The 26852-nt window shown below is 38.1% G+C and overlaps 1 protein-coding gene across 2 annotated transcripts in view; it reads left to right on the forward strand.

Moving 5' to 3' along the window:
- Positions 1 to 1482: 1482 nt before the first annotated feature.
- The window catches only part of RBBP6 (RB binding protein 6, ubiquitin ligase), a 37336-nt gene continuing 11966 nt past the window's right edge, over positions 1483 to 26852 (forward strand). For both annotated transcript variants that reach the window (XM_069570373.1, XM_069570374.1), the window contains exons 1-10: positions 1483 to 2769; positions 7581 to 7680; positions 11599 to 11635; positions 16059 to 16103; positions 18136 to 18224; positions 18350 to 18446; positions 18801 to 18940; positions 21797 to 21969; positions 23461 to 23564; positions 23676 to 24013. In XM_069570373.1, the coding sequence (XP_069426474.1) occupies positions 2604 to 2769; positions 7581 to 7680; positions 11599 to 11635; positions 16059 to 16103; positions 18136 to 18224; positions 18350 to 18446; positions 18801 to 18940; positions 21797 to 21969; positions 23461 to 23564; positions 23676 to 24013 (1289 nt within the window). In that variant the 5' untranslated portion in view covers positions 1483 to 2603. The remainder of the gene's footprint in view (positions 2770 to 7580; positions 7681 to 11598; positions 11636 to 16058; positions 16104 to 18135; positions 18225 to 18349; positions 18447 to 18800; positions 18941 to 21796; positions 21970 to 23460; positions 23565 to 23675; positions 24014 to 26852) is intronic.

A 26852-nucleotide genomic window follows, 5' to 3' on the forward strand; every position in this document is an offset into this window, starting at 1 on the left:
GTGTTATATGTGAAAAGCATTGATGATGATGTTGAATTAAATTGTATTTGTATCTCTCAGGCTGTCCTTAATTTGCCAAAATCTTAAAACCATGCTATTACTATAGATCACATAAAAAATGTGTTAGTTATTCAACACATTAAATGCCTACTAGTGTCCAAGCAGTGTTTTGAGGTGGAGATATAGCATAAGCAAAAGAGACAAAAGTCCCCTTTCTCAGTACAGACGATTTAAAAGTAGACATAAACTCTGTGAGTAATGATGAATGCTTGGAAGAAAATTTAAGTGTATAGGAATGGAGAGTGATGACGGTCCTATTTAAATAAGGTGGCCTCCAGAGACTTTTCCAATAAGATGACATTATGAGTTGTATGGATGTAATGATAACTTCCCCAAGCACCAAGGAGAAAAGATGCCAATCTATTGAGGGGGTTCTTAGTTCTGCCGCTGCTGCTGCTAAGCCGCTTCAGTCGTGTCCGACTCTGTGCGACCCCAAGCAGCCCACCAGGCTCCCCTGTCCCTGGGATTCTCCGGGCAAGAACACTGGACTGGGTGGTGCTTAGTACAGTTACTGGCAATTAGCGAAGGAATTTCGGACCCCGCCACCGAAAAGACGTTCCTCTGATTCTGCAAATTCAGAAAGTGCGCGATCCCTGGCTTCAGTTTTCTCATCTATAAATTGGAAAGAGTGGTAGTGCTAACCACCTCGGGGTTTTTTGTTGACGTTGTTAAACTGACATTTATTGAGCCACGTCGAACCATGTGCTAGGCACGGTCCTCAACAATGAAAACGTATTCATTTAATCCATGACAATCCTGTAAAAAGCCAAGTACGATTTTTAGTTTTTTAAGAGCATTTTATAACCTAGGAAACGGGAAGCACAGAGGAGTAAAATCTAGGGTCCCACAGTTAGGGTTTCAAAGCAGGCAACTGCTCAGAATCTGGAAGTGTTGTAAAGCGCTTAGCCCCATGCTTAGCATGTAGTAAGATCTCAGTAAATCTTCACAGTAGTGGCTGTTATCTGTTCTAGCCCGGGGCTCCTCCAGAATTTCTCCTTAGGAAGAGCTTTAGACAGCCAGTCTGTTGTAAGGGGAAGCTAGGGGGTGCTTGCATGGCAACCATAGTTAACTGCATAGCAACCATAATGTTTACTTAAATTGGGGCGCTCGGGAGAATCGACGGGGGTTGTGTGGAAGGAGGAGTCAGCTAGGTGCCCCTCCCACACGCCACTTTTCAGTGGGAACTAGCCACGCACCAGCGGAAACCTGAGCTCCCCTCCGGAACCGCGCTGTGAGCCGGTCCTCTTTGCGGCCTGTCACCCCGCCCTTTGAGGCAGATGGTTTCTTCCGTTCACCCGGCTGGTTCAGGTTCCGCGCTCGGGAGTCACAAAGCGCGGGGTCACGTGGGCGGGCCGGTGCGCTTTGTGACGCCCAGGCCTCGCCCCTCGGCCCGCCTATCGGCGCACGCCAGCCCCGCCCCGCGCGCGCCGCCCGTGCAATCCCTGCTTAAGAGACCCCGGAGTGGGGCGCTCGCCCGAAGCCAGGCCGCGTCCGCCATAGTGCCTGGCTCAGAGGTGTCGCCGGCGCCTGGTGAGGGCCCGAGAGCGGCAGAGGGGCGAAACAAAACAGGGAGCCGGCGGAGCCCTCGCCGTTGCCCGACGGTTTCCGGGCTTAATCTCGCGGTACTGGGCCGAGAGGCGACGGAAGCGAAAGGCGGAGAAGCTCGGCGCACTCGGCGAGAGGAAGCGTCAGGGAGCCTTCGGCGGCGTCGCGAGGGTCCGCCGAAGCCCCCCGGCCGCTGGCTGGGGCCCGGGGTGGTGAGGAAGTGCTGCGAGGCCTAGCCGAGGCCTAGTACCGGCTTTGTGTCTGAGCGGCGTTGGCGTTGGCGGCGGCGGCGGCGGCGGGGGGGAGGCGGAGCCGGGGGCGGCCTGCGGGAAGGCCTCTCCTCCGCCGACCGCGCGTTTCGGCCTAGGCCGCGGGGCCGCCCGTGGCCCTGCGGGGAGCAGGCGAAAGGGGTCTGTTGCGTGGCGGGGGCCTGGGCCTGGGGCAGCCGACGCCGGTCGTCCGGAAGCCAGGAGGAGGCGAGAGGCCGCTCGTGGACTTCGGGCCTAGGCCCTCTCCCCTCTGCCTTCTCCCGGGGCCTGGGTCACCCCCATCCACGGAGAAAGAGACCATCCGGGAGGTGCGGCCGCGCTATGGACCCCTGACCCCACGGGGTCACTCGGACTCTTAACGTGTGGACTGACCGCTACTGACTGCACCGCTGCCCCCGTCTCCTGCCGGCCCTTAGCATGAGCGAGGGGGACCCAGCCGGGTGACATTGTGCCGGTTGGCGGATTCTCGCTTGCCCCCTTGCCCCGTCCTCGTCCGCCTCCTCCCACATGAAGCGATTCTGAATATCCGGGGGGAGGGGCGGGTTCTGAATTATTGTTTTTACGAACCCCTGCTTGTGGTTGGGGGAGTATTTAATCTGAGGCCTTTTAGGGTCCTTCAGTGTCTCTGAGTGTTTTGTGTGTGTACATATTTTGCTCTTAAGTTTATAAATATACATATATTGAGCGTGTCCACGTCTCCTCGCTGAACCTTAGGAATCCTTTGGCACCATGTCCTGTGTGCATTATAAATTTTCTTCTAAACTCAACTATGATACCGTCACCTTTGATGGGCTCCACATCTCCCTCTGCGACTTAAAGAAGCAGATTATGGGGAGAGAGAAGCTGAAAGCTGCCGACTGCGACCTGCAGATCACCAACGCACAGACGAAAGAAGGTAAGAGCCGCCCGGGCTTCGGATCCTGGCTGGTGGAAGAGATGCTGGTGGCGAGGTGCCTGGCAGGAGACTAACCGCCATTATGTCTTGTGGGACTGTTCGTTCTAACACTTTGGGGACGACTTTCATTGATAGCCAGGGGTTGCAGCAGTCAGCCCCCGAGTTTAACTGACTTTGATTTGTTTTCTGTATACTTGGATCATCTGCAACCGGCCGATCCCCAACTGTCTGTTGATTCCTCCCAAATGATTTTTTTTAATGAAGGTTTTGGTGGTAAGGGGTGGGGATGTCATCCAGGTTGCCTGAGTGCTTACCCTGGGGCATTTTCTAATCTGTTTTACATCAGAAGGAGGAGAGGAGAGCGTCAGGAAGGCTTTTTTGTAAAGCAGCGCTGGAGAACCTTCTCTAACTTTCTAACTTAATCACCATAGGGGGTTTGATGGCAAATTTTATGTCCTCCTCTTCTCCCTTCCCCGATTTATTTAGTTAGTTTTAATTTTGGAGTTGCCTGTGTTTGGAGAAAGATCCTCCCTTTGATGTTTTTAATCCAGCCGGTTTTTAAAGTTGGAATTGCTTTTGGAACTTGGTATGTTCTGGTGTGACCACTTTTGTCTGGTGTGTTAAGTTCCAGAATTAAGTAGTTGAACTCAACGTTCTTCACATTACTCTCAAATTTTAGCAGTTTCATAAAGATCAAAAGTACATATTATTTTAAATAGTGGTTGCTTGATTTTATATGATTATATTGATACTAGGATACTGAAAAATAGTCTGCTGCGCTACCATATAAGTATACATAAGCCACTAATTGGAATCTTTAAATTTTTCTCTTTTATTGAAGCTTTTTATATGATACTGAGAATTTAACATAGATATGCAAATGAGGCAGAGTGGCCTCTTAGAGTTTCTATTTTCAGACTCTGGCTTTGAACTTAACTTCGGTTTCTTTTCTCAGGACTGCAACGCTGATGTGTCGTTTTGTGTCTTTTGAGGTTTTGTTTTTGATAAGATGAGAAGTAAAGTGAAGTTCTAGTTAGGGTAGTTCATTGATCACTAAATTTGGCTTAGTGGGACATGGATTCTTTTAGTTGAAATTGGGGGAGGTTCCCCCACTTGTCAAGTACAAGAGCTGTTTTTTACATTTACATCCAGACGTAAATATAATTGCATTAAGGAACAGCACTCAAAAACAGAAAGAACTTGTTTACTAACTTGATAACATGTGCAGGAATATTCTCCGCTTCCCCCCTTTCCGGTTTTTCAGTTATTAGATCTAAGAGATGCTTCATGTGAGGCTTTGGTAATTGTGATTGTGAGGAAAAATTGCTGGTGATCATGAATAGTTGAGAAACAGCTTTTAAAAATATTATTCAAGAAAATACCTTTAAGGAAATATTTTTTAAGGCCACAAAAGCCTTCCTTAAGCATTAGTCACACTTAACAGAACAGATGGATTGATAATAATTTTAGGACATCTGGATATGTTAATGATACTTAACGAGAGAAAATAAACTATTAAGTTAAATTAGAGAATATTAAGGCAGTTTTAATCATATACAGATTTCATATTTTGCTTGAGTATAACACAATTTATTCGTTTAAGACTAGACTCCGTCAATCTTTTCCATCTAATAACTGATTACATCGTTGTTAGACTGGAATAAATTATTGTTGATTGAATTTTTGTCCATGAATTTAAGAGTTTGTGATGTGTTATTTTTTTCTAAGCTAGGAAATTATTTAATACCTTATTTTTACAAATGCTGAAAGCAGGAAAGTGCTTTGCCCAGCCCTGTGTTTTCTGTTTATTTGTGAACTGTCATTATTGGAGAAAGCTTTGCTGTAGTAAGCTTTGCTATTGGCTTGGTTAAGAGAAGAGAAAGTATGCATCTTATGCTGTCCTCAAATTAGGAGAGAAAAAGATATTTAGGCACTTAATGAATTTTATGGCAAGTAGTATAAGTGTCACAAGGCAGCTGAGTAAGAATGCCACTTGCTTTTAGCACCATCCAGTGAATTAAAGAGGACAGAATAAATATTTATAGCTTCATAGTTAGGAGATTGCCTAGGAAAGAATGGCAAACTGGATCGCTTTAGTTTGTTTGAATTAATGTTTCTATCATGTTTCTATAAAAGATTCCAGACAGTTTTGGAAGTCTGTCCATGTTTAGGACTCTTAAATCTTAGACTGAAATGCTTGAATCAGAATTTCATGTTTCAGATTTAAGAGTTCTGCTTCTTTGTTTCTAGACTACATTTCAAAATGAATCTCAAATTATGTTTTTGTGTTTTTCCTATATAAACTTGTTTTTCTAAGTTTTCTGCTTATTTGCAATTATCCACCCCCCACCCCCCAAAAAAAGCACACACACACAACAAAACAGCCTTTATTCTGAACTTAGGGTAAAAAAGATTTGGAAGCTGAGGAAAAAGGATTTTCAAAAGACTATTTCTCCATTTCTTAAATTCGTCTTTTCATTTCATCCGTATTCTTCATGTTTTTGGATCAAAAATGGAAGTGTCAAATAGAGAGGATCTTTTGAAGCTAACAGGTTACTTATTGAGGTATCTTAAAGGTAGGGAATCATCAGTGTAATTCAGATACTTTAAAAGGTCAATTAGCATGTGGCATCAGAGCCAGACTTTAAGCTTGACAGCACTGTGTTGATGAGGTGAATAAAGTTGTCTTGGAAAGCTCCTGAACACAGTTGCTGTTTGTTCCTACAGTGAACTCTTTTGACAGTTGTTACATAGTCAGCAACTTAATTGTCTGGTATTTGACATAAAGTTTTAGAGTTGTTTTTTTTTTTTCTAAAGATTCCTCATCGCCCATGCTTCTGGGTTTTTCTTTCCTAGTGCTTGCTTGGAATTTGGAACTATCCTGAACTATGCAAAAGATAATGATGGTAGTCTTACACTAGAAAATTGTCTCACTCAAATTGGATGCTTATGAAGATAAAGCTTACTACTTGAAATACATATATCAAAAAGAACCCTTTCCTGAACAATTTATGTGTATGTGCACTCAATCATGTCCAGCTCTTTATGACCCTGTAGACTATAGCCCTCCACCCCTCTGTCTGTGGAATTTTCTAGGCAAGAATACCGGTTAGGTTGCCATTTCGTCTTCGAGGGGATCTCCCCAATCCAGGTATTGAACTTGCGTCTCTTACTCATCTCTTACCACTGTGCCACCTGGGAAACCCAATTTATGATAATGTGATTAGAAAGGATACAGCCAGTATACTATAAAAGCTTAAAATGCTTACTACATATTTGATTAACTTAAAATAATTAGAACAGAGGTTGATAAGCTTAATATTAATAATTAGAGCACTTGGTGCTAAGTAACTTAAGTGAGTCAGGTAAACTCAGTAATTTAAAAAGAGTGAACCCTAATACTTGATTGTGTGATTAAGAGAGATGGTTATATTTTTACATATATCCCCCTGTAGTGGATTATTTTTGGTAATTTTGCAAATTCCTCTCATAGCAAATTTATTTTTAAACCATCGTTGAATTCATTGATTGATTATTTGTTTGCATTTCATTCTTAGAGAACTATTGCAAGTAATATTCCCAAGAATAGGATAATTCTTCCTGTCTGTCTGCTCAGAAAGTAGCATCTGTGTTCGTCCAGTTGCTTAAGCCAGGAACCCAGGAATTCATGCCTAATTTCTGTTGGAAAGCCTTAAAACATTCTCTTGATTTCTCTGTCACTTCTGGAGCAGATCATTATTCTCTCTTACCTGAGCCTACGCAGCAGTCTCCTCCTTAATCACCCTGTTTCTGTTCTTGTTCCTATACAGATTCATTCTTCACTTAGATACCAGAGTTTTTGTTTTTAATATGAATCAAATTGTCATCATTTTTATTTAAAATCCTTCAATGACTTCCTGTTGTACTTAGAAACAATATAAATATATGTAACCTGTGCCTGTGTTTCTAGTCATTCTGTCCTTCTCATCAGCTCTTCTGGCCTTGCGGTGTCATTTTTTCCACGTTTCTCTGTCTGAAACACTCGTTGTCGGTGTTTTTGCACATCTTGTCTTCTCAGTCTTCTCTAAGTCTCAGATGTCACTTCCTCCGAGGGGCTTTCCTTGAATCAGCTTTCTATCCAAAGTTGCATCCCACTTTGAATTCTTTATTACAAAGCCCTTTTTTCTTTGCTTACAAAGTATTCAAAATGTGTCATACTTTTTAGTCTGTCTTCCCCAGTAATACTGGTGTACAGCCCAGGAAAAGTGAAGGGAAGTCGCTCAGTCATGTCCAACTCTTTGCGACCCCATGGACTGTAGCCTACCAGGCTCCTCTATCTATGGAATTTTCCAGGCAAGAACACTGAAGTGGGTTGCCATTTCCTTCTCCAGATCATCTTCCCAACGCAGGGATTGAACCCAGGTCTCTCCCGCATTATAGGCAGACGCTTTACAGTCTGAGCCACCAGGAGAGAGAAAATATTTATTCTAAATGACAACTTTTTCCTCATATACTTCAGATGTTCAGCATTACTGGCTAAATAGAGAACAACTTAGTCTTCCTGAGACTTGGGGTTCAACCTCCATCTCTGGTAGAGGTGCCAGAGCCAAGAACCTGTTGACATATTTGGTATTAACTCCTTATGGCTTTGGACATTTGTTCTGACAGTATCAGTAATCTCGATGCAAGGAACATGTGGTTATTAATGTTCTTTTATATTTAAGATGATTTCCCATAAAATTTATGTCTGGTTGAAGTTTTCTAATTCTTGAGGACTATGACTTACCCAAATCTCTAAATAAAAATTCAACTCTTTATCCTTTTATTTACAGAATATACTGATGATAATGCTCTAATTCCTAAAAATTCATCTGTAATTGTTAGAAGAATTCCTATTGGAGGTGTTAAATCTACAAGCAAGACATATGTTATGTAAGTATTTATTAAATCCCACATTTGCAAGTTCTCAAAATACTTTTTACTTTGTGAGAGGAAAAGATATACTTTAGAACTGAACTCATTACTTTGTGCTAGTGAGTATGTCTTCTTAATCCTTAAAATTATGAGAATGTTTGTTTTCCTGATTTCTTTCCCCAGTTAAACTGTAGTCAGAAGTAAGAGTTAGTAGACTTTTTGATCTATGTAGGTAACATTAACAAAAAGCAAATGATCTTCAAATAAGTAAATCTTTCCCCTTTGTTGGTTTTTATTACCTGGGTACTTTCCCCTCCTACCATTTTTTCACTACAAGAATGTAAGTGTCTTGAAATCTGTCCTAAATATTTTGTCAGCATCAGGAGTATTCAGTAATGCTAGTATTTGCTTCTCATTAATAAGGGAGTTTGTTGGGAAGTGATAATGTTTATAGGATTCATGAGCACAGACACTGGAATCAGGCTTAGATTTGACTCCCATTTACTGCTTCACACCAGTTGTGTGAAGTTGTATTTGGGTAAATTACCTAAAGTCTCTACCTCAGATTCCTCAAAATAAAATATATGTAACTCCAAGGAATTGGAATTCAGTAGTGCCTGGCACATGGCAAATGCCCTTTATTGGAGTAAGAATTATAGTGGTAATACTTAGGAATGGATTAGAGCTTAAGGTGAGGTGGCAAAAATACATAGAAGAAGTGTACAAAAAAGATCTTCACGCACGACCCAGATAATCACGATGGTGTGATTACTCATCTAGAGGCAGACATCCTGGAATGTGAAGTCAAGTGGGCCTTAGAAAGCATCACTACAAACAAAGCTAGTGGAGGTGGTGGAATCCACTGGAGCTCTTTCAAATCCTGAAAGATGATGCTGTGAAAGTGCAGCACTCAATATGCCAGCAAATTTGGAAAACTCAGCAGTGGCCACAGGACTGGAAAAGGTCCATTTTCATTCCAATCCCAAAGAAAGGCAATGCCAAAGAATGCTCAAACTACCGCACAATTGCACTCATCTCACACACTAGTAATGCTCAAAATTCTCCAAGCCAGGCTTCAGCAATACTTCCTGATGTTCAAGCTGGTTTTAGAAAAGGCAGAGGAACCAGAGATCAAATTGCCAACATCCTCTGGATCATGGAAAAAGCAAGAGAGTTCCAGAAAAACATCTATTTCTGCTTTATTGACTATGACAAAGCCTTTGACTGTGTGGATCACAATAAACTGTGGAAAATTCTGAAAGAAATGGCAATAGCAGACCACTTGACCTGCCTCTTGAGAAATCTGTATGCAGGTCAGGAAGCAACAGTTAGAACTGGACATGAAACAACAGACTGGTTCCAAATAGGAAAAGAAGTATGTCAAGGCTGTATATTGTCTTCCTGCTTATTTAACTTACCTGCAAAGTACATCATGAGAAACACTGGGCCGGAAGAAGCACAAGCTGGCGTCAAGATTGCCGGGAGAAATGTCAGTAGCCTCAGATATGCGGATGACACCACCCTTATGGCAGAAAGTGAAGAGGAACTAAAAAGCCTCTTGATGAAAGTGAAAGGAGAGTGCAAAAGTTGGCTTAAAGCTCAACATTCAGAAAACGAAGATCATGGCATCTGGTCCCATCACTTCATGGGAAATAGATGGGGAAACAGTGGAAACAATGTCAGACTTTATTTTTTGGGGCTCCAAAATCACTGCAGATGGTGACTGCAGCCATGAAATTAAAAGACGCTTGCTCCTTGGAAGAAAAGTTATGACCAACCTAGATAATATATTCAAAAGCAGAGACATTACTTTGCCGACTAAGGTCCATCTAGTCAAGGCTATGGTTTTTCCAGTGGTCATGTATGGATGTGAGAGTTGGACTGTGAAGAAGGCTGAGCGCTGAAGAATTGATGCTTTTGAAGTGTGGTGTTGTAGAAGACTCTTGAGAGTCCCTTGGACTGCAAAGAGATCAGTCCTGGGTGTTCTTTGGAAGGAATGATGCTAAAGCTGAAACTCTAGTACTTTGGCTACCTCATGCGAAGAGCTGACTCATTGGAAAAAACTCTGATGCTGGGAGGGATTGGGGGCAGGAGGAGAAGGGAACGACAGAGGATGAGATGGCTCGATGGCATCACTGACTCGATGGATGTGAGTCTGAGTGAACTCCGGGACTTGGTGATGGACAGGGAGGCCTGGCGTGCTGCAGTTCTTGGGGTCGCAAAGAGTCCGACATGACTGAGCAACTGAGCTGAACTGAGAGCTTAAGGAGTTCACTAAAAGGGCAGCATTATAACTTTTTATCTGACTTTCTCTGCTTTCTTGCAATTTTAATGCTGATAACAGTTATTGGGTTGGCCAAAAAGTTTCTTCAAGTTTTTCCACACAATGGAATGGAAAAACCAAAACGAACTTTTTGGCCAACTCAGTATAATCTGTGAAAAGGATAGCAACTTGGGCTATTTAAAAACTCAGAGGTAAGATACACTTACTTGAAATTCTGGCAAATTCTGCTTTTGTTCAATGAAATTCTGGCAAATTCTGCTTTTGGTCAATGAAACATTCTGAAATTTGCCAGTCCTAGGAAATGGAAAGTATTCTTGAAATTGAGGTAAAATAAAGTCATTTCTTGGAGCTTTGCTTCATGTGGGCAAGTTCTCTTTCTAAGACTGTTCTCATTTAGTTTAGTGTAAAGTTCTATTCCATATTTTAACATTTGGAGATTCTTAAATCTTCTGTATAGTAACTTTAAAAGCTGAAGACTTTTTTTTCCTTCTGTAAATACCAGGTGAGCTATGTACCTGTAACTTTATATAATTTTGAGACATTATAAGGGAAGAATTAATTCCTAGAATTTAGTGTGAAGTTATACCTTAACTTACTAAGTGCTTTGTAAAAATAGCAAACATTGAGTTTCAGGAGATTGTTTTGATATTCAGAAACTTTAGGGAGAGAATTGTTTAAAGTACGTGGGAAAATAGTTGCCTCTTACAGAATTGCATGTGTAATTCACTGTGTATTTGATTTCTTTTATATTATACTTGCTTCATGAAGTGTTTTTGAATTTGTTGAGCAAATACTAGTAAATGAAAATCTCATTTTTATCTCAGGACGTCCCAGTCATGTACAAACCAGAAATTCCTTTCATATGCTATCTAACATTTTTCTGTCAGGATAACATAAACTTAAAACTGAAACCAAGCCTTTAAAGGCTGTATTTTAGCAACTTGACCCTCATACTCTTTCCTGTGTGGACTTTTAAAGGAATTTCTTCTTGAGCTTACTTGTGAATATATTTTTAAAAATCAGTTCAATTCTCCATAACCAACTTATTATTCTTTCAATGAAGATATGCTGTCAAACTGTTGATTTTTCTGGAAGATAGAGTTTCTGTTTTATCTTGGTCACTGTGTTGAGACTTTTAAAAAGATGAAACTGCCAACCTGTCTTTCTGGATTTGAAATTTAGTTTTTGGAGCACAACAGTTTTTCAGGGCTCCAAATTGTAAAATATTTACAGTAGTAGTCTTGCTGTAAGGTAATTCAGGGTATGGAAATTCTCATCTGTACCTATTAAAAAAGTGAGGATTAATATAATTGTTCAGTCTATTAAGAAATAGCCACAAAGTTTCTTGAATAACAAAATCCTCATACTACCTTTCAGAAAACATTTATTTTAGGTAGAAAGATACACATCTATTCTATAATTACCAAGTACGGATTTTTTTTAAACCAAAAATGCATCTTAAACTGTTCAAAGGTAGTAAAAATTAAATAAGGTAGTATATTTATTACTTCTGAAATTGGTTGTTTTTAAATCTTTGTGCCAAGGAAAAGTTGTGTTCCTAAAACATGTATGATTGGAGAGATGTTTTTAGCACAAAAATTCATTAATAGCTACTCAGAGAGTTAATGTTGTTTTTCTTTTTGTCTTTTTAGAAGTCGAACTGAACCAGTGATGGGAACTTCAAAAGCAGTATGTAAAAACACAATCTCACACTTTTTCTACACGTTGCTTTTTCCTTTATAATGTAGCAGTGAAGTAAATCATTTTTAGAACGTAATATTCAATTGATCATAGTACATATTGTAAATAAAATGTATTTTGATGACAGCTCAGTTGAATATGGATATATGTGGCATAATTTGCACACTTTATTTTGTAGAAATGGGTAATTTGTGCCCCAAAAGCACTGTTTCATATTAAATATGATAGCATTCTCCCTGTATGACACTGTGTTGTACAGTTAATGTATGATCCTTTTCAGATCATGTAGGTTTTACACTAATGAACATGGTGCCATGTTCTGCATCTGTCTGTCTATAGTTAGTATTTTGTATGTATGTACAGGCTGTTGTGTGCTTTTTGTTTCCTGCAATAAAAAAAAATGTTTGGAATGTATATTTTGCCATTTTCACGTTGTATCACTTAGTTTTTTTTGGTTTTTGGGTTTTTTTTTTCTTTTTTTCTGCCTGATTGATGGCTTTGAAAAATGCATTAGCAACATCCAAAGCTTATATTTAAAGTTTGATGCTTTCTCCAAGTTCAGACACATCATAGAGCTTTCCAGAGACCATTGACGCAGCTTTTATTATTTAGTTTTGCTTTATTTGGCAGTTTTGAGCTCCTATTCTTTGTTTACATCTGTACTGTAAAGTGAAACCTGGAATTGGGCCCCTTACGAGTATACAATGTCTCGTCGATGATTTTGATGATTTTATACAGTTGAGTACTCAAGTTTTAATAGAGATCTTTTACTTCTAGTCTGCTCAGTTGTCCGAATTAAAATATTTCCCTCTTCCTCATAAGATATTAAAATGCTGCATTAATTGTAAGCTAACTGAAAGCTGTAGCTTATCAAAGGTAACTCCCCTTAACCAGGTTAACATCTTAATAACCTTAAGTATGACACCATTTTGACTTCGAGCTTTTAAGTAAAAGGTAGCAGCACTCCCAGGTTGTAGGGTGAAACACCCGGTTCAGAACAGAGATCTGTAGTAATTGAGTTCTGTAAAACTTGATGGTTCTCTAAACATTTGAGTGCTCAGGCTTGATTTGTACACAATATGAGATGTCTGAAATCCTCACTTAGAATTTAAGGGTATTGCTTGCTCTTTCAACTTTATCCTTTTAAAATACTAGTGATCTTTTAATTGTGTATCAGGTATTTTCACTAACCTTGGATCATTGAATCTTAAACACGATAACATAGAACATCTGAACTTTGGACTTGTTTTCTAAAGTATATGACCTTTAGTTCTCATGGAACTAAATATAGTGATTCAAAAATCAAAACTTAGTGTTTTGGGAGTTTTTTTCCCTCTTGGGGGTATATGGTTTTTTGGGGGTTTTGGGTTTTTGTTTTTTTTTTTAAGCATAATGCTGTAAAAACTGTCCACAAGTTTCTGTTTTGCTGGTGATTGGTTTAAAACTGATTTTTATGTATCCAAATGCTAGCACAAATTAGATTGACTATACTGGTGACTGTAGTAGTTAATGTAACACATTTTGTATAAAGTACATTTTATACAGTATTTAAACTAATTCAGATGAAGTTTTATTTCTTGAAAACAATTATTTCCTTTTTGTTTATTAGCATGTGTATAAACACAGATCACATGTTCATAAATAAAGTTAACATTCTTTTAGCCTTGTGTGTTCCCTGGCATGTCTGTATTACACTTATAAGAAGCAGTTTATTTTATGCTTATTTAGGTTTCTCTTTTCTTTCTTCTTTTAAAAAAAAAATAAAAGTGGCTTTAATTTTTAGGTAGAATTATTTGAAGTGGAGAAATTAGATAACATAATATCCCCATTATTTGCTTGGGGGTACATTTGCTGACATTTAAAATATGAGAAAATATATTCATAAAGCATAATTAGTGCCCATCTTAGACTTAGGTGTCCTATGCGCATTCACAATAAAGCCAAAATCACTAAAGCCAGATTTTTAAATTCTGATTAGTAAAAGTAAAGGTATGTACATTTTTTGTAACTTAAGCCAGCTCTAATCAAGGATGGCTGTTTCTATATTCCACAGCTTTGCTGTTTGTAGTTATCCTTCTGTGTTGCTATTCCAAAGCTGTGGGTCCTTCCTGCTAACATCAGAATTACATTTTGTAAGATCCTTTAATTTCAGGCAAGTATAGTTGACATGAAAGATTTCAGATTCTTGCTCCCAGAAGCAAGACCACAAACTAGATGTGAGAGAGGTAGGTTAATTTTAATCATGTCCACGGTGTGCATGTTAATCAGTTTCTAGAGACTACTTTTTTTAAGTTGGGTTTTTTTAATTGATGTTTAATACATATAAATTCCTACTCATTTTAAAATCATTTCTTATCAGCATTTTCACTTATTTCTTAATATCTTGCTATATGTAGAAAACGGTTGGATGCCTTTCTAAATTTGTGGTAAATTATACCTCCTTGTATTTTTATAGGATATTAAAGTGCTGTATATAGGGGCTTCCCTGATAGCTCAGTTGGTAAAGAATCCACAGATTATTTGGTGGGGAAAAAGTGATTTAGATGCTGTTGAATATCTAAAAGCACTCATAACTAAATAAATATATGCTCCTAATAAGTTGGCCCAATGGAAGAATAGGAAAGCCTGGTATAATAACAAAAAGACAGCTGTATTTTAGGAGAAGAAGAACAACAAAAAAAGTTAGATTTTTTTTATTTCAGCAGTAAAAAAGTGTAATATAACTGCTGCTTTCTCTCTAAGGAAGTGATCAGCATGCATATTCTATATAGTAAAAGACTATTTTAAAAGGCTATTAATTTGTTTCTTTAATTAGAAACATAGTATAGATGATGGTTGACAGCAGTCTGTTCAGCCCTTATTTCTTAAAATTCAGATAATTCATGGTTGATATAAAATGTTAGGCTCTTCAAAATAGATTGAATAGGTCAGAATTTTTCTAGATAAAAATAGGTTGTGTTCTTTCCATTTTTCTTTCCTAAATTTACCTCCTGAGATACTCATTCTTTAAGGAAAGAACACTTCAACCCACTGATAGATTATATGGCTAGGAATGTGTATGGGGTTAGTGCATTATGGACTCTCCAGTCCTTCAATGTGGAGCTGAGAACCTTTTGTTTAGATAAACATCCCAGCAGTAATATCCATCAAACTAGCTTTTAAAACTCTTAAGACATATACATGTATAAGATGTATTTTAAATTTAGCCAACATTAGTTTTATTTCTATTTATTGCATTCCTGCTGTGGTGGCATTAAGCTAAGAACTACATATTGAAACTGGTTACATTTCTATTTGGGGCTCCAAGTCATGCTGCTTTTTTTTTTTTTTTCAAATACTCTTGAGTTCTTTGGAATCCTTGAAAAATGCATGATGAAGACTCACTTTTTTTTCTTTGATCCAGACATCTTGTTACATTCTCTCCATTGTAAAGAAGAGTTCTGACCAGTAATGCATGAGAAATTTGTAACATGTTGAATAAGCAACCCACTTACTACATAGGAAGCTGATAATGTTTTCATTTTGGTACACTTGTAGGGAAATCGTGTCTTTAGAATTACATGCTAAAGATTGTGTGTGTGTATACATATACACACCCATGTATAAACACTTTTTAAAAACTGATATTAATATAGTTCAGGGGAACAAACAATGAAGCACTTTTAAATACATTTGAACATACATGTTTTAAAGCCCTCTTATATCCATGTTTAATACTTGCTCCCTTTGATTAAAGTAACTATTTCCCCTGCATATTGAAGGGGAAATAACTATAACTGCTCTGTTTGCCCTGCCCCAGGATGCCTTTTGTTTCCCTTTATATGGCTTAAAATTTTTGCCCTGTTAAAGCTGTGGTTTCTTTGGCAAGATTAGCTATTGATGCTTTGCATGGGAGAATAAACTTATTCAGACCGAGCAGTACATACTCAGGGGGAAACTAGAAGTTATTTGGGAGCTGTTTTATTAAAGCAATTATCTGAGCCTTTAAAAGAGCTACTTGTTTTTACAGGGTTGTATACTGGCATTATAGGAAAGTTAGAAAGATTTCTTATTCTCTCTTCTAGTGTACATTGCCTTGAGCATCATTAGTTTTAGAGACCACTGATAGACCTGGGACTCTTACTTAGTGTTTAATCACCACACTGAGCAGCTTTTCTATCCTTTTCTTTACTGTTTTCTCATTGTAATAGAATCCCCTTCAACCATTAGCCTTTATTTACTGTATGTGAGATGTGTGGAGAAGAATAAGTGGGGTGAGCTACATTTCAGCTTAAAACAAGATAACATTCTTTCGAAAACTTCTAATAAAAATACCCAATATTTGAACATTAAGTGGCAGTAGGGAGTAAATGATCACTTTCAGATGTTTTCAGTGTGGAACTTGAATGTGTGTTTAATTTTTTATGAACAGATTGATGACTCTTCTGCGTCTATTTCTCTGGCCCAGCTTACAAAGGTATATATATATTCTTGAAAATATAAATCTTTTTCTAACATCGTAATTTTTTTTAATGTGGAGCGATTGTTTTAAGCGGGGTTGGGGGAGGAAATACTTTGCAGAAACATTTGTACATATTATTACTATCCTGTAAAGAGTAGCTGCCGTTTTGAGAAGATAGGGGGAGTATTTTGCTTCACCATAATGTTGGAGTATTCATCTTCAAGACAGAAGAAACAAATGAAGCTACACTTGCTTGCTTTTTTTCTCATACATTTTGTTTAATTATACATTGGAAACTAACAGATTTCTGGAGGAATTCCCTGATTTTGGCTGTAAATTATGTGGACTTTACGCAGCCAAAATAGAAGCTTTCCTTTACATGGACAATTGCGTGGTTATTTCTTGAATATTTGAATTGATCCCTTGAAAGTTAACGTTTTAAATGTGATACAGTTGTTTCTCTATGCTATAGACTTGTAGTCTGTCTGCATTAGAAAAAGTTTTAAACAACCTAATTTGTTTGAACACAGACTACATGAATTGTGTAAATGTATAAAGTTGTTTGCAGGAATATACCACTGTGTATGTTTGGCAGAGGGGCAAATTGTTACCTCCTGAAGTCATTGTATATGCCATGTTTTGCGATAAGATTGCTTGCAGTTTTCTGCTCAACAGTGTGTACCTTTTGTTTGGGAAAGCACTAGTGATGGATTCATTTTTAAAACAAGAGACTTAGTTTGCAAATTATGCCTTTAGGGGAAAAAAGGCAGATAATAGAGAACAGGTAGTGTTTTGAGGGCCAAGAAGGAAGTTTTCCAAAAATCCTTTTTTCCCCTGCTATCAGAAATATAAAATTAAATTTAGCAACCAAAGTGAATGATAGACAAGTTTTCCATTAGTGCTGTCCCTCTCTTGTCCTTGGCTTTGTTGTAGGTTTTGTCCTTATCCCCTAGAATGTATCCCCAAAATGTCCTAGTAACAAATACACCTTTTTAAACTCCTGTTGTGGGAAAAGTATACATTAAAGTTGATAATTCTAAAAGCAACCTCAATAATTTTTTAATGCAAAGTGGTTTAGCATAGAGTTAACATCTACAGCAACTTATAGTTCACTGTTTAAAGTCTTCTGTACTGTAAGGACCATATTTGAGTTCTGATCTATTCCTCCATTGTTTCTTTGTGGGAAGCAGTTGGGGAGTTTTGGAGGTTTGGGGGACTTTTTTTTTTTAACTATTTGTAAGTTAATGTTTGGGTTCAAACAAATTAGTTGTTCAACATCTGTAATCCAGTTTTTTGTAAATGTTGCTGTTGTTCTAAGCTCTGTTAATGTTAAGCATTCTTTGTATATAAAATTACAATAAAGTGTTAAAACTGGTTGCTTGTTTTGTGGATGAATGTAAAGCTAAAACCTGATGAATGGCTGATAATGAGTGCTAGATGGTTGAAGATTCAAGTTATTAGGACTCACTCCCTTAGACCCTGCTTATTATCTAGACTACTGTATGTAATACCTCAGAGGTGAAGTTCATAATCTTTGGAGAGTTGGATTTATAATTTGAATGCTCAGTGCATGTGCTTTGCACTTAATTTTAAATTTGGCACCACTACTTAAAGAGCCTTCTGATACCTAGTATCTGCTGCATATGTTCAGTGTCCTATCCCCAACCCTACCTCTAAGTCCTGTGCTTGACACTTGATGCTTAATGCTATGACACTTGAATTATTTTTAATATTTGAAAATGTCAAGTGTTTCTCTAACATAATCTCAGTTTTTAACTTAGGAGAGTAGTATGTAAATCTTAATGTAAGGTACAAACAGGGTCTAAGGTTTGAGTGCCCCCAGAAGGACTTTCTTCAACCCCGTAGACACCCAAACATCATGTAATGACCTAAGGCACTCCCCATGCCTCTTCTAGGTTATACTTGTAAATAACTGTTTTTATGCAAGATTAGATATTGCTCTTTACAGGATGAGTGGTGTTGTCTTTGGCTGTGTGGTCTTAAATGTGTTTCTAATGTGTGTGTCAAATAATTACCTGTTAAACAGACTGCCAATCTGGCTGAAGCCAATGCTTCTGAAGAAGATAAAATTAAAGCAATGATGTCGCAATCTGGCCATGAATACGACCCAATCAAGTAAGTTTATAAGTACTTTATTCTAATATGTACTTTGGGGTGGTACTTAACAGCCCCCCATGTCCAAAGCTTTTTTTTTCTTGTTTTAAGTCTTTGTGTACATGTAATTTTTTTTTTCCTTTCAGTTACATGAAGAAACCTTTAGGTCCACCACCTCCATCTTATACTTGTTTCCGTTGTGGTAAACCTGGCCATTATATTAAGAATTGCCCAACAAATGGGGTAAGTGCAAACTAAAATTTTTCCTTAGCCTTATTATTTCTCTTGGTAAATATTGGCGTCTATGTTATAGTGGCAAATGAGCACAGCTTTTGGAGCCAAACTGCCGGTATCAAATCTTGACACTGCCACCGAGTGAGCAAGTTACATGAATTTCTCCAAGCCTGTTGTTTCTTCTCTGTAAAATGAAGATAGTGATAGTCCTTAACTCACATGGCTGTTGTGAGGATTAAATGAGATACATGTAAAGCTCTACAAATAATACAAGCAGATAGTAAATACTGTGTGTTGGCTAATATTATTAAATAATGGTAACTACTCTTTCTCTTCCTCCTCTCTCCTTTCCCCTTCCCGTAGGATAAGAACTTTGAATCTGGTCCTAGGATTAAAAAGAGCACTGGAATTCCCAGAAGTTTTATGATGGAAGTGAAAGATCCTAACATGAAAGGTGCAATGCTTACCAACACTGGAAAATATGCAATACCAACTATAGATGCGTAAGTATTCAAATTAGGTGTGGTCTGTGGCGATTACAGTCAATCCAGGCGATAGTGTTTTATTTAATCTTGGACTTGTAATTTGGCTACTTGGATTCCTTATAAACATTGTATACCAAGTCTTAGTCTGTATGTTGCATTTCTGTGTTAAGAATGAGAGGCTGCAGTCTGCTCCGTTTAAAGCAAATTAAAAATGTATTTGGGGTTTTTGTTGCCAGTGAGTGCCACTTTCCTTGTGGTCTTCTAATTTTTCTTTTTTCTGTCATTCCCTGCTTTCTTCCTCATTCACATACATACTCCTACATAATCTTGTATGCTGTTTGCATCTTTTAAATGAACAAGATAAGTGTCAGACTTTTTAAGAAACAAGAGGCTTAAGAATAAAAGTTCTGCAAGATATCAAGGCAGATTTAAACGTGAAGATTAAAGGAAATACTAAAGTATCTTGACTAGTTTGGATATACTGTGTGAATCTTAAGATTCTAAAGTATGGTTTATTTTATAAACTGTTAGTTCAGATCTGTTGTATAACAGTTCAGAACTGTTTATCTGTTATAAACTGTTAGTAGCTCTGTAAGCCATACCTTAACACTTATTTTTCACATGTTATCAGGTTTTATTTTAGGAGCCAATTTTTAATGAAATGAATAGACAGTAAACCCAGTGGCATAGTTCAGCTAGGTAACTTCCCATTTTATCTGCTTTTATTAATACATTTAATTACCTTTTGATTGTCCTCAACAGTTGCAAACTCACACAATATAAAACACATATTAAGTGTTCCTTAGGACTGTGACTCTGTAACTTTATTGTACGTAAGAATCTCTTGCAGAAGTGTGTTAAACCAGCCTAGGTGCCCTGTCCCGCTCCTCTCCCCCACCCCTGAGGGATTATATTCTCAGTCTGCATCTTTAACGAGCCCTCCAGAATATGAGGTTCGAGGATGCTCAGGGCATGCTTTGAGAAACATCAGTTTAAAGAATAGATATCCATGTTCCCAGTGACAGAATGTTTATTAGGAACAGTTTTTGTCAGCTTTGTGCTGTATTATCAAAATGTGATGAGCAGGTAAGGACAACGAAAATGCTATGCTTACAGAATGAGGCTGAAAAAAGATTGTTTTTGAGTAGGTAAATACATTGTTTTAGTTAACAGATAAGAATTAATGTTTTTCTAAACTTCCAACCCTGCTCACTTTCTCAACCTCACTCCCATCTATTTTTTATCAGTCTACCATTGTGTGTTTTTGTGGTTCATCTTAGAGCAGTTTGTTGTATGCTGTTTCTAATTCAGACATTTCATACATGCATCCAAACAGTTTTAGGTTGAAATTGGTGGCTTTTTACAAAGATTAAGAGCAGACCGCTTCATCTTAATACAATAAGATGTAAATGTAAAAGTATTTAAGTAGAAATTTGTGTTGGAAAAATTAACATCACCTATAAACTCATAACTAATAATTAACTTCATTGCTATTTGAATACTGGAATACAGAAGTGCATTTGTGCCAAACACACAGCAAATACTGGGGAAAATGGGAACCCAAATATTTTAAATGAAACTTTCACCCTCTCCACTAACACCACTGATAAGCAACTCAGACTCTTCTTCTGTTTCTTTTTCTATCCTCTGTTCTCCTCTTTTTTTTTTTTTTTTTTTTCCTTTTCTCTCTTTTGGGCAGTGGGAGACTCCTCTTTCACAAATTGGGAACAATGGGGCATAAGCAAATTGATACTTATTTCTGGAATCGTGGTGATGTCTATGGAGCAACTGCAACACAAATAACACACCTAAGGTACCCTGCTCTGTCCAGATGAGATTCTTTCATTTTTAGCATTGAGTTGAACACACTCTGTTCCTGAATGAAAGGGAAGAGATTTCTCTAGGAATTCCTATGTTTTACAAATGTGCCTGATTACAGAGAAGATGGGGGTATTGGAAGCGGTGGTGATAAGTCTGAGAATGGCTTATTTTTTGTTTGTTTGTTTTTAATATATTTAATATCCAACATTGCCACAAAATTTCCACAAAAAAATGGACCCCCAAGTATCTAATGAGGTGTTACTTTTAAGTTTTTTACACATTTTTCTAATTAAGTCATTAATATTTCTTGTGCTCAGTCATGTCCCACTCTTTGTGACCCCATGGATTGTAGCCCACCAGGCTCCTCTGTCCATGGAATTTTCTAGACAGGAATGTTGGAGTGGATTGCCATTTCCTACTTCAACTGTCTGTACATAGATTAATCTCTCATAATATTAAGTATAAGACCACTATTTTGAAGTCTAATTCTGTTTATTAATTATTGATGTGATTAGGGACATATTTCCTTTGAATTACCCACCTTAATCGTGTAATGTCAGTACCAATTTTAGCTTCCCGTATTGTGACATTCACACTAGCATTTTCACAGGTTTGGAGACTGTTAGACTCAGGAGGAAAAAAACTTTTTCCAGGAAACATGGTAGGCTAGAGGATAGTGATTAGGGTGTTGTCATCACTTAAGCTCAAATCCTGTCTCTACCATTTAAATACAACTTTGTGGTACTTGATTGTGTCACTGTACCACTCTGACTCACAGTTCTTAGAAATACAGAATCTAAGATCCTTTTAGCCAATTTTGTGGCTTTTTTTTCTTTCTGTTTTGTTATGTTCTCTTAGGATTTTGTTTTATATCTTTTTGTTTAGGGGAGGATATTCATAACTGCTCTCTTATTTTGGAAAGTACTACACTTGTATAAACTAATTTGGCATCATACTAGATTATAAGTTCCCACTATTGTATAATAGAATATATAAATATTTTCGAAATACTTTTCCATAACAGTGTTAAAACACTAAGACCTTCTTTTACAGAGAAGCATATGCAATTGGGAAGAAAGAAAAACCACCTTTTTTACCAGAGGAACCATCATCATCTTCAGAAGAAGATGATCCTATCCCAGATGAGTTGTTGTGTCTCATCTGCAAAGATATTATGACTGATGCTGTTGTCATTCCCTGCTGTGGAAACAGTTACTGTGATGAATGTAAGAACTGTTGAACCTTTGAAGATATGTATTTTAGAGTGTGTGTATTTCCTTGGAAAGGCTGTTAGCAACAGTATATATTTTAATGATAAAGTATGAATTATTGATACATTCATCAGTGAACATTTAATAACTTTTTATTGTTCCTTTTTTTTAAAAAAGTCTATTTGTCCTTTAGAATTGACCACTTTCTTTACCTTCATCAAGGTGTCTTTACTGAGGTTTTATAAAATGTAGGATTTTTGTTTCAAGTGTGTTTTAAATGGTATAGAGAAATTTAAAAGCTTTTGGGGCCTTAGACATTTCCAAAGTATTTTTTTAAAATAAGTCCCTTTCTAGGAATGTGAAAAATAGTTTAAAATTCCAAAGGGTGATTGAGAACTACGGTCTGTAAACATATATTACCCAAACACTTGCCAGGGGATTGCTTGTGACTTTTTTCCTAGTCATTTATATTATATTAGCACTTGATTCTCTTCTGCCACTTTCCTTAAGTTTTTCCCTTCTTACCCAGATGAAAATAATGTCATCTAAAAATTTGATTGCTCAGTCCTGCTTTGGTCCTTTTCATTTCTAAAGATTGTTTTGGGGGACTTCCTTTGTGGTCCAGTAGTTAAGACTCCATGTGTTTCTGCTAGAGGGGATGGTGTTCAGTCCCTGGTCAGGGAACTAAGATCCACTAAGATGCTGTATGCCATGTGGTGCAGCCAAAAGAAAAACAAGAGTTTTGGAATGCAAATCTTTGTTATGGAGCCTCTTCAGTGAAGACAAAAGTCAAGAAGAGGTTACTTAAGGCTTGTTTCAGAGTGTGTCTTAAGTTTTACAAACCACTTATATAGCTGGGTTTTTTTGCTACACTGAAGCATAAGCAGTGCATCTGTAATTTTGTAATTTTGTTTTCCTTCTTAGCTGCTGTGCTATAGATGGTTCTGATTTCCTTGCCTGAATAATGCTTCTGCTATATTTAATGCCCTTTCCTAGTGATGCCTTTTTAAATTTTGTTTATGCCACATAGCTTATAAGATCTAAACTCCCTAACTAGGTATTTAACCCTGCCCCTCAGCAGTGTGGAGTCCTAACCACTGGACCACTGGGGTATTCCTATGTGATTGCTTTTTTTAAAGCCCTGTATTTACAGCATAATGTTTCTGTCTTTTTCTAGGCTGTATTTCTATTTTTTTTCCTATAATACTCTAGATGTGAGCTAACCAAAGAGAATGGTATTTGACGAAGAGTGTCCTTTCTCTCAATTTAAATGTTTGTTTAACTTATATCCACTAATTCTGTGTTTAAGGTAGAGGTTAGAGCAAAGGAATGATACCAGGAGAGAAATTTTACTTTTAAATTTCTTAATCTAAGAATAGAAGTGATTAGTAATGTGTGCTTGGAAAATAGTAATGTAACTGAACACATATAAACCACTTTTCAATTCATTGCCAAAAACTGGGTTCCTAACTGTGCTTTTGTTAATATTTAAAATCTTACACATAGGTATAAGGACAGCACTCTTGGAATCAGATGAACATACATGTCCAACATGTCATCAGAATGACGTCTCTCCTGATGCTTTAATTGCCAATAAGTTCTTACGACAGGTAGCTATATTTATATCCCTTTTTATGAAAATTTTTAAAAAACCTTTTGATTTAACTGTACTTGAGTAAATACTACATTTTTTTCTGCATTTTTATGTTTGGTGTCTATAGGCTGTTAATAACTTCAAAAATGAAACTGGTTATACGAAAAGACTAAGAAAACAGTTACCCCCACCCCCTCCCCCAATACCACCTCCAAGACCACTCATCCAGCGGAACCTACAACCTCTGATGAGATCTCCAATATCAAGACAGCAAGATCCTCTGATGATTCCAGTGACGTCCTCATCAACTCACTCGGCTTCATCTATGTCTTCATTAACCTCCAATCAGTCGTCTTTGGCCCCTCCTGTCCCTGGAAATCCATCTTCTGCCCCAGCCCCCGTACCTGATATAACTGCAACAGTCTCCATATCAGTCCACTCAGAAAAATCAGATGGACCTTTTCGGTAAGTCTATATTTCTCACTGTTAGGAAACAACTGAGACCAGAGACATAGTTTTTGTTTATTGTATATTGCTTAAATTGTTGTTTTAGTGACTGGCAGAGAAGGCAATGGCACCCCACTCCAGTACTCTTGCCTGGAAAATCCCATGGACGGAGGAGCCTGGTAGGCTTCAGTCCATGGGGTTGCAGAGAGTCGGACACGACTGAGTGACTTCTTTCACTTTTCACTTTCCTGCACTGGAGAAGGAAATGGCAACCCACTCCAATGTTCTTGCCTGGAGAATCCCAGGGATGGGGGAGCCTGGTGGGCTGCCATCTCTGGGGTCGCACAGGGTCGGACACGACTGAAGCGACTTAGCAGCAGTGACTGGCAGTCTATAGCATCCTACTGTACTCAGTAAGGTGGGTGACTTGAAAGAAATGACTTAGTCTTTTGGAATTCCCTGGCAGTCCAGTGATTAGGACGTGGCTCTTGAATTGCTGGAGCATGGGTTTAATTCCTTTTGGGTATCTGAGATCCCGTAAGCCACACAGCATGGCCAAATGAAAAAAAAAAGAAATGACTTAGTCTTACTGGAGGAATAGACAGATAAAAGAGATTCATTTGTAAATGATTAAATGTCCCAAAGTCAGAAACTATACAGATTGCCAGCAACCACTCTTAAATGTTGAATAGTATCCCATAACAGCTTTGCAGTTCACAGGAGGGGAGAGTTCACTTATGGTCATGATGACGGTATTGAAAAACAGTAGATCTGAGTAGAACTAAGAACAGAGCGGAGGGGATGAAACACTGGTAAGAAAGGTCAGAAATAATTGTTGTGGAGCATAATTATGTAGGAGAGTAGCAAAACCTCACTTAAATCCTACCGCTTCTGAAACGAAAGGGACCTATGACTGTATAGTCCAGAGGCTCTGTAAGTCCAAGTCTTAAAAAATGAACCAGCTTTGAAAAATTAAGATGCCAGGGGTATGTTCCCAGGAGCAAAATTTTTAGGAGTAGGACCTTTACAAGTATACTAAAGAGATCCCTGTAAACTACTGTATATAGAATGGATAAACAACAAGATCCTACTGTATAGCATGGGAAACTATTCAGTACCGTGTGACAAATCATAATGAAAAAGAATAAAATCCCACTGATCTAGTTCAACCTTTTATTTGATTAATAGTGGGAATGGTCTACTATTCATTGACTTACCTTAGAGTACCTTTTTGATTTAATAGAGCTGGAAGTAGAATTTAACTCTAAATCCTTTTCTTTTTTTGGTTTTGCAACTTTTTTTTTTCTAAGCTTTAGTAGTCTTAAAACTGCACCAGTTCTATCATTTCATAGATTGTACTTTTTAGGAGATTCCTTCATCATACATTTTACTTACATATGAAGAACTCTTCAAAAGTCCCATCTGGCTCATTTTCCCCAGAAGTTTTCTTCATCTTTGATTTAAACTCATCTTAATGCAAGTGTGATGGAGAACAGTGTTAGGAACAACAAGATGTAATTTTAATGTTTTTCCTTTAATAATTTTTATTAGTTATATGCAAAAGGAAACCTTATAATCCTATCACCACAGATAATACATTCCTGAAGTAAGAACATTTGTGTGCTGCAGACATTTTCTGCTGATCTGTTATTTTCCAAACTCTGCAAGTGTTTCAGTTCAGTTCAGTTCACTCTCAGTTGTGTCTCTTTGCGACCCTATGAATTGCAGCACACCAGGCCTCCCTGTCTATCACCAACTCCTGGAGTTCACCCAAATTCATGTCCTTCAAGTTGGTGATGCCATCCAGCCATCTCATCCTCTGTCGTCCCCTTCTCCTCCTGCCCCCAATCCCTCCCAGTGTTAGGGTCTTTTCCAATGAGTCAACTCTTCACATGAGGTGGCCACAGTATTGGAGTTTCAGTTTCAGCATCAGTCCCTCCAGTGAACACCCAGGACTGATCTCCTTTAGGATGGACTGGTTAGATCTCCTTTCAGTCTACGGGACTCTCGAGATCTCTTCTCCAACACCACAGTTCAAAAGTGTCAATTCTTCGGTGCTCACCTTTCTGCACAGTCCCAACTCTCACATCCATACATGACCACTGGAAAAACCATAGCCTTGACTAGACAGACCTTTGTTGGCAAAGTAATATCTCTGCTTTTGAATATGCTCTCTAGGTTGGTAATAACTTTTCCTTCCAAGGAGTAAGCGTCTTTTAATTTCATGGCTGCAGTCACCATCTGCAGTGATTTCGGAGCCCAAAAAGTAAAGTCTGACACTGTTTCCACTGTTTTCCCATCTGTCTGTCATGAAGTGATGGGACCAAAAGCCACGATCTTAGTTTTCTGAATGTTGAGCTTTAAGGCAACTTTTGCACTCTCCTCTTTGACTTTCATCAAGAGGCTTTTTAGTTCTTCACTTTCTGCCATAAGGGTGGTGTCATCTGCATATCTGAGGTTATTGATATTTCTCCCGGCAGTCTTGATTCCAGCTTGTGCTTCTTCCAGCCCAGTGTTTCTCATGATGTACTCTGCATATAAGTTAAATAAGCAGGATGACAATATACAGCCTTGACGTACTCCTTTTCCTATTTGGAACCAGTCTGTTGTTCCATGTCCAGTTCTAACTGTTGTTTCCTGACCTCCATACAGGGGTTTCTCAAGAGAGAGGTGAGGTGGTCTGGTATTCCCATCTCTTTCAGAATTTTCCACAGTTTATTGTGATCCACACAGTCAAAGGCTTTGTCGTAGTCAATAAAGCAGAGATAGATATTTTTCTGGAACTCTAGCTTTTCTTGCTTTCTCGATGATCCAGCGGGTGTTGGCAATTTGATCTCTATTCCTCTGCTTTTTGTAA

This window comes from Ovis canadensis, chromosome 24 (assembly GCF_042477335.2).
Source record: "Ovis canadensis isolate MfBH-ARS-UI-01 breed Bighorn chromosome 24, ARS-UI_OviCan_v2, whole genome shotgun sequence".
Taxonomy (NCBI): domain Eukaryota; kingdom Metazoa; phylum Chordata; class Mammalia; order Artiodactyla; family Bovidae; genus Ovis; species Ovis canadensis.